Genomic DNA, 7,058 nt, shown 5'->3' with positions numbered 1-7,058 from the left:
ATATATATATATAAACTCATTGGAGGGCCGAACTAAACTCACACGTGGGCCACATCCGGCCCATGGACTGCCAGTTGAATGGCCCCGTTCTACATGTTGAGCTAAAATCTTTGGTCCCCAGTTTTTTTATTCTGAATGCCAAATGATCAGACGAGACCCGGTTTTAACTCTGTTAGCAAAATATCTTGTGAATCACAGAACAGGTTTGCTCTAAATTTAATCATTGAATCTAAAACTGAATAACTTTTTGGAGTAAGGGCCACAGTTTCTCCACCTTAGCCAACACAAAACTATCACCCAGTAAATCAAATTTACAAAAATTGATCTAAAGTTTGCAGCACAGCCTCAGTGTACACATTATATTATTTGAAGGTTTGACCAAAGCAGCTTTAACGCTGTCCTTTCTCATGATAAGGTCGTCATGAGGCAGCATTTCTTCTAGGAATGCTGGCTTTGATTTTATTTTTGCAACAGTTAAATCTCAAGTGAAACAGTATATTATTGTTAAGACGGCTGGAAAGAACACACTGAACTCTGGTTTAGATTCTTCTGACACACTTCCATCCTCATCTGTCTCATCTCTCAGGGTGTCGGCATGGCTAACAAGGGTCCATCCTACGGCCTGAGCCGGCAGGTTCAGGATAAAATCGACAGCAAGTACGACCCTGATCTGGAGCAGATCCTGGTGGAGTGGATCACCCGTCAGTGTGGCTCTGGTGTGGGGAGGCCTGAGGCTGGAAAGCTGGGCTTCCAGGCCTGGCTGAAGGATGGATGTGTGAGTGTACCCACGCTGTCACACAGAATGAACACCATTTTTTTTTTGTTTCTTCCCTCGGTTCTAATACTTTGGTTTCGATCCGGTCTCACTAGATCCTGAGTGAACTTATCAACAGCTTGTTCGCTGGAGACAAACCCGTGAAGAAGATCCAGAGCTCGCCCATGGCCTTTAAACAAATGGAGCAGATCTCGCAGTTCCTCAACGCTGCGGAGAAGTATGGCGTCACCAAGACTGACATGTTCCAGACTGTGGACCTGTGGGAAGGTCAGAGTGCTTTCAGTGGCTGCTGCAAACAGGCAATATGATCAGTCACTAACTGTCTGTCCCGGTGCAGGTAAGGACCTGGCAGCGGTGCAGAGGACCCTCTCAGCCCTGGGCAGCTTGGCCGTCACAAAGGACGAAGGCACATACAACGGAGACCCCAACTGGTTCTTCAAGTGAGTCCATTAAATAACCTGAGCTAACAGGCGCCGTAAGAAGAAGGCTGTTTCACTGCGTTTATGTGACGATTGTCATGTTCCGCTGCAGGAAAGCACAAGAGAACAAGCGGGATTTCAGCGACGAGCAGATCAAGGCGGGAAAAAACGTGATCGGCTTGCAGATGGGGTCCAATAAGGGAGCCAGTCAGGAGGGAATGAGCTACGGAAGACCCCGACAGATTCTGTAAAACTCCTGAGCCACAAATACGCAAAACCTCTTTAGCCTCCTTTTTTTTTACCCCAAAACATCCGATTTGTTCTTTCAGAACCTCTACATGTCTGCCTGGTTTGTAACAACTCCCTGCTCCTCTTTGGAATAAAGGGATTTCCTTAAAAAAAACTAGCATCCTCTTTAATCCAGAGGCTCTTAAACACAAGCTTACACCGGTGAACTCACCATGCTTTGTCCTTCAGCTACAGAAACTGAGTGCCTTCCGACGCAGTGAAAACATTATTAATGCTGAAACACATTTGATTTCTTCTTTAATGGTTTAAAGTTTAACAAAAAAAACTGCAGTTTACTCAAAATGGACCAGATTCATCTTTGATTTGTGTTGGATTTATTACAGTTTTGTTGCAATGACTTATATAATTTTTATATAATTTTTTTTCCTACTTACAATTTAGCAAAATGCATTCTTTTCTAAAAAATAATTCTAAATTTAAAAAATAATTCATAGTGTGCCATTAATCTAGTTTTATTAATACTCTTGTGTTTCTTCCCACTTGGCTACGCCTGCTGTAACAGTGCCAATCATTTTTGTACAAAGGTCTTATTAAATATTGAGTTTTAAAAAATGACAGTTTTGATTCTGACTATTTCCACCTTAACTATGCACCTCATCTGAGACGATCTGAGTTCAAACAACTAATTCCATCAAGTTGTGAAGATTACATTGTTTACATTGATTTGATTTATTTAACAGGAAAAGATTATTAAAAATCAAGCCTGACTCAGCATAATTGCTGTTTTACAGCAGGTTCCTGTTCTGCAGCACATAAAACACTCAGAATTACAGCATCACAATCACATCATTATTATTACACCATAGACACAAAGACAAACAAGCATACCAAATTTCAGGAAGGCAGCATTTGCAAAATAGGACGTCTAAATATGAGCACAACAAAAAGTGTCCAGCAGATGGCAGACAAGATTCTTCTTAAAGGGCTGTAGTTTTGAAATGGACTTTATGTTTTGAGGAATGTCATTCCATGCTTTAGTATAAACATAGAAGAAAGACCTCTGGCCGTAACAGTTTTTAAAAGTTGGTAATATCAGTTGTCCTTTTGTAACAGATCTAGTTGAATGACCACTTCCAGAATTTGATTTGGGCAGCAATGCACAGAGAGTTCCATAATTGGCACCTTGGAAGATCTGAAAATATAAATTAATACCACTATGCAAAACATAATTCTGAAAAGTCAAGGCATCAGACAATGAAAGAACTGATGAGTCCAACCAGGAAGTTTTTTATGAATTTTGTAGGCCCTGTTGTAGAGCCTAACTATGGGTTCTAAGATTTCATTTGTTGTAAGAGACCAAACAGGTAAACAGTACGACATGGTTGAGAGTATAATGGCATGAAGATAGATATTTGAAACAGAAGATGTCAGATTGGATCTAATTTTTGAATAAACATATAATTTCTGTTTCAACTTAGTGGTTAAGACTTGTACATGATCACGATAAGTCAAATGAGAATCCAAAGTATTTCCAAGATATTTGTAGGTAGTGACAATATCAAGGGGTTTGTTTAAAAAAGTGAGTTGATTTGTTATATTGAAATGTCTCCTGGTTGAGGAAAAATACATGCACACAGTTTTTTTTAACATTAATTGATAAAAGATTATCTTGAAGCCAACCATGAAATGTCTGAAGATCTGCTTGTAACTGACTATTAATAGATTCAATATTGAAATCAGACAAAAAAGAACAGTATCATCAGCATACATTAAAATATTTGAGTACTTCAATATTTTTTGGAAGGTCATTTATGTATAATAGGAAAAGCAATGGGCCCAGTATGCTACCCTGCGGAACACCCACAGAACAGGGCTGAGACCCGGACACAGAGCTTCCATGTTTCACAACCTGACACCTATCAGTCAAATAAGAGGAAAACATTTGTATTGCAGATGATGAAAGTTGAAAAGAAATCAACTTTTGTAAGAGAGTATAATGATCAACTGTGTCAAACGCTTTATGAAAATCAATATATACAGCACCAGTTACTTGACCTTTGTTCAAAGCAGCACGTATTTGTTCAGTGAATAAAATTAATGCAGACATGGTTGACCTTGACGTGCAAAAACCATGTTGGCAATTGCTTAGCATATTATTAGCTTCTAGATGCTGAAGTAGTTGATTAAATAAAGTTTTTTCAAGTAACTTAGAAAAAATAGGAAGAACAGAAATTGACCGATAGTTTGAAACTTCTGTTGGATCACCAGATTTAAAAATGGGAGTAATCTGAGCAAACTTCCAGGCATCAGRGAAAATAGACTGCACAATGCATAAATTAAGCATGTGTGCACCATGGGCCTAAATATTAAAGTAAATTATTGATTTATTTTTTCCCAGAGTGGAATAAATAAACATATAACTTTGAGTGCAAGTTTGAATTTATTGTAGAATTTCTTTAATCAACACAGGGCCAAAAGTTACAAAAATGCCAGTCTTTTCTTTTAAAAGTTGTGCTGTCCTTTAACTTGACCAGCCAAGTTATAATAACTTCCTTTTAGTGATTATGATTGAGTGAAGCTGAATTTGTTTAACAACACGTCTTGGACTAAAGCAATGAGACAGTTCAGTGACAGTTTAATATGGATAACTGTGAGTCAAAAGTGACAAGACACTTTTTTTTTTCGTGTCCTGTCCAGCAATGTGAAACTCAGAATGAGGCCCAACAGTTTTAGTGGAGAATTATGGCTTTCATCATGATGCTCCACTTGATATATATTTAAACTTTATTACAGATTCTTTTTTTGGATTATATTGATATAACGGACATGGAGACTGAAAAGAAAATAGAAAAGAAAAGGAGAAAGGTGAAGGTGAACATGAAGTCTCCCTCCCGCCTGCAAAAAGAGAGAAAACAAAAGAGAAACACCACAGCAACAAACATCATGTACGTATGTAATAATAATTATAGCCTCACTGAAAAGTATACGGTATAATTTTATATATAAAAAATGGAATTAGTGGTAAATGTGGTCCTAAACACAGAGTGTGTCTGAGAAACTCCTGGATCTGAACACGTGTTCTGATCCAGCTGGTTGGCCTGTATATATATAAAGTTTCTCCGTGATTAATAGTGATTGTGGAGACCTACAGATTTTTTATTTATTTATTTTTGTTAAATCTGCATCCCATTTCTTGCTCTCATTTTTTTCTGAAATAAAAGGGTGTCCTGAGAATTATGACTCACCCTGTAGATTCACACCAGTTGTTTTGGAGCCATTTCTAAGTAATTTCAAATTATCATCAGTTCACACAGTATGCAAGTAAAGTTATTTAGATCTGCCAACAAGTTTTCTAGAAGACTCAAACTGTTCCCTTCAGATGAAAAAACACTGCTTAGGATAGTCAGGAACCACATGCTGTAAGACCCACATCCCGTTGTTGAGGCTGGTCTCCATGGACTTAGAGGGTGCTGACCAAGAAAGAAGCCTCGAGATCTGACTGAGATCTGCAGCTGCCATGGACACCCCCGGAGGACAGTTGTACCAGCAGTAAGATTGAACTGTTTTACAACAATAAACAGTTTGGAGGAGTCAAAGAGAGCACCAGCTGTCAGGCATGGTGGTGGTAGCACCATGCTGTGGTACTAATGCACTGTACAAAATAACAGTTACTGCAGGCCAACAGCTCAGGGGCCGAACATCCAGCAATTAAAGTCATTATGTAAATAAACTAAGTACAAAGATCTGTTACCTTTGAATTAGTTTATTTTGCTGCATTTAATCATTAAAACAACATACAGAACGCTATGTAATGTAAGTTTTTATTTTTGTATAGTTACATAAAAACTGACGTCTCTGAATTTAATACAACTTGTTTCATTGTGTTTCTGGTTTAAAGAAAAACAGGAAAGCGTTTCAACAAATGTTTATTTTTTATTGTAAGTCTGTGACTTGCACAGCAAAACACAGTTTCCAATCTAGAAATTTGTTCCTATATGTGATTGTAAAAAAAAATACAGTTTTAGTCTTACATTCTTTAAAAACAGTTCGTACAAATTGCTAAATGCAGTTGTATACAGTATATCTTGTACAACAGGCACACATTGCTTATATATTATACTTTATTAAAAAAAATACAAACTTCGTACTTGAAAAAAAAACACTTCAAGTCTTATTCAGTATATGCTTGATAACCCACAGATAAAAAAAAAGCAGATTTACAGATCAAATACCTCAGAAAATGAATTGTTTAAAACAGCCGTACCCCTGCGAAACCTCACATTTCAGGGACACGTTTCAGTGGAAGACCCCGCATGTTCCTCCAGTCACTCACACTAACACACACACACACACACACTAACACACACACACTTTCATTCCCTTTTATAGTGCACACTTATTTTAATTCCACAGGAGTTCCTAATTTGTAAAATCAAGTCTTCTCTGAGTGCAAATCTTACAAACCGTCAAGTTTGGGTAATTCACACGTTCGGTAACCAGATTTTATTACGACTGGTCCCGCTGCAGTTGATGATAATCATTTCTAATGTAAACCCAGATAAAGTTTTTAAAGTCATGTCAGACAAAATCCCCTCACGTTTCATTTCTGAGGAGCTTCATTAAAGGCGAGGTGTACATAAAACCCACACGGTCCCAGACCAAACATGTTCAAGGCCACTGGTTTTTACAAACTGCAGAAAAAAAGGGGGGGCGGGGGGCAAAAAAGTGTAAGGACACTGTTGAATTGATCTGGAAGTTGTTTGAGATCGGAGGCAGCCCGGGAGAGGAGTGAGAAAGCCTGAGATGTCCTGTGGGAAGGTTCTGACCCGTTATCTGGGTCATGTTGCTGACCGCTCCTCGGGGATGAGGGGCACTTTGGCTTTAAAGTCCAGCACCGCCCACAATTCCCCCTCCGAGTCCTGGTTCTCCAAACCCCTGTACGCCTCCGCCCCCTCCCCCACCAGCGCCTCCTCCAGCCCTCCCCCGTGGCGCCTCCTCCTGCCGCGGTGAGCTCGCCATCTCCTCGGCAGGCACAGGAGGTCCGTGTGAGCCAGCGTGACCTCCAGGGTGTAGTAGAGGGACCAGAAGAGGGCGAAGCATCCGAGCAGCAGCATTAACTGGGAGGAGGAAAGGAAAGAGGGAGGTCACGACAGGAGGAGGACTGGACTCCTAAAGTACTGGTGACTTTAGGAGAAAAACAGGACGCAAGAAACAACAAGCAACTGGCTGATGTGCCCCATCACTGAGGGATTTAAATACTGAATATTTGTAAAACATAAAAAAACTTATTTTTTACCAGTTGGTTTGATTCTTACAGAAACATGCCAAATTCAAGGTTATTTTGATTTATTGGATGATACATTGTTATACCCCTAAGTTTCATGGGTCAAATGTGGCCCACCGCTGCCTTTTTATTGTATTTTTTTACTCAAATTTATGTTATTAACAATTAAGAAACCGTTTAAAACAAAACAAACAAATAAATAGAGAACAAAATGAAAAAAAAAAACATAAAATACCAAGCCAAACCAAAGAGTCGCAGGTCTTAGGACTGGTGGAATTATGACTAGTTTGGAAAGTGTTGGGAATTTGCAACTATATTGGCTCTTGCACAC

The 7,058-nt window shown here is 39.1% G+C and overlaps 2 protein-coding genes across 3 annotated transcripts in view; one reads left to right on the top strand and one right to left on the bottom strand.

The window, feature by feature from the left end:
• tagln (transgelin) overlaps positions 1 to 2,058 on the top strand; it is a gene marked incomplete at its 5' end in the record, with an annotated part of 10,311 nt that extends 8,253 nt beyond the window's left edge. The window contains 4 exon segments of the mRNA XM_014026033.1: positions 587 to 775; positions 871 to 1,042; positions 1,113 to 1,215; positions 1,307 to 2,058. Of these exon segments, the coding sequence (XP_013881487.1) occupies positions 587 to 775; positions 871 to 1,042; positions 1,113 to 1,215; positions 1,307 to 1,445 (603 nt within the window). The 3' untranslated portion in view covers positions 1,446 to 2,058.
• A 3,298-nt stretch (positions 2,059 to 5,356) lies between these two features.
• The window catches only part of pcsk7 (proprotein convertase subtilisin/kexin type 7), a 27,618-nt gene continuing 25,916 nt past the window's right edge, over positions 5,357 to 7,058 (bottom strand). For both annotated transcript variants that reach the window (XM_014026031.1, XM_014026032.1), the window contains exon 17: positions 5,357 to 6,560. In XM_014026031.1, the coding sequence (XP_013881485.1) occupies positions 6,282 to 6,560 (279 nt within the window). In that variant the 3' untranslated portion in view covers positions 5,357 to 6,281. The remainder of the gene's footprint in view (positions 6,561 to 7,058) is intronic.

This window comes from Austrofundulus limnaeus, unplaced genomic scaffold (assembly GCF_001266775.1).
Source record: "Austrofundulus limnaeus strain Quisiro unplaced genomic scaffold, Austrofundulus_limnaeus-1.0 Scaffold518, whole genome shotgun sequence".
Taxonomy (NCBI): domain Eukaryota; kingdom Metazoa; phylum Chordata; class Actinopteri; order Cyprinodontiformes; family Rivulidae; genus Austrofundulus; species Austrofundulus limnaeus.
The sequence above is the reverse complement of the archived record's forward strand: the minus strand, read 5'-3'. Positions and strand labels throughout refer to the sequence as shown.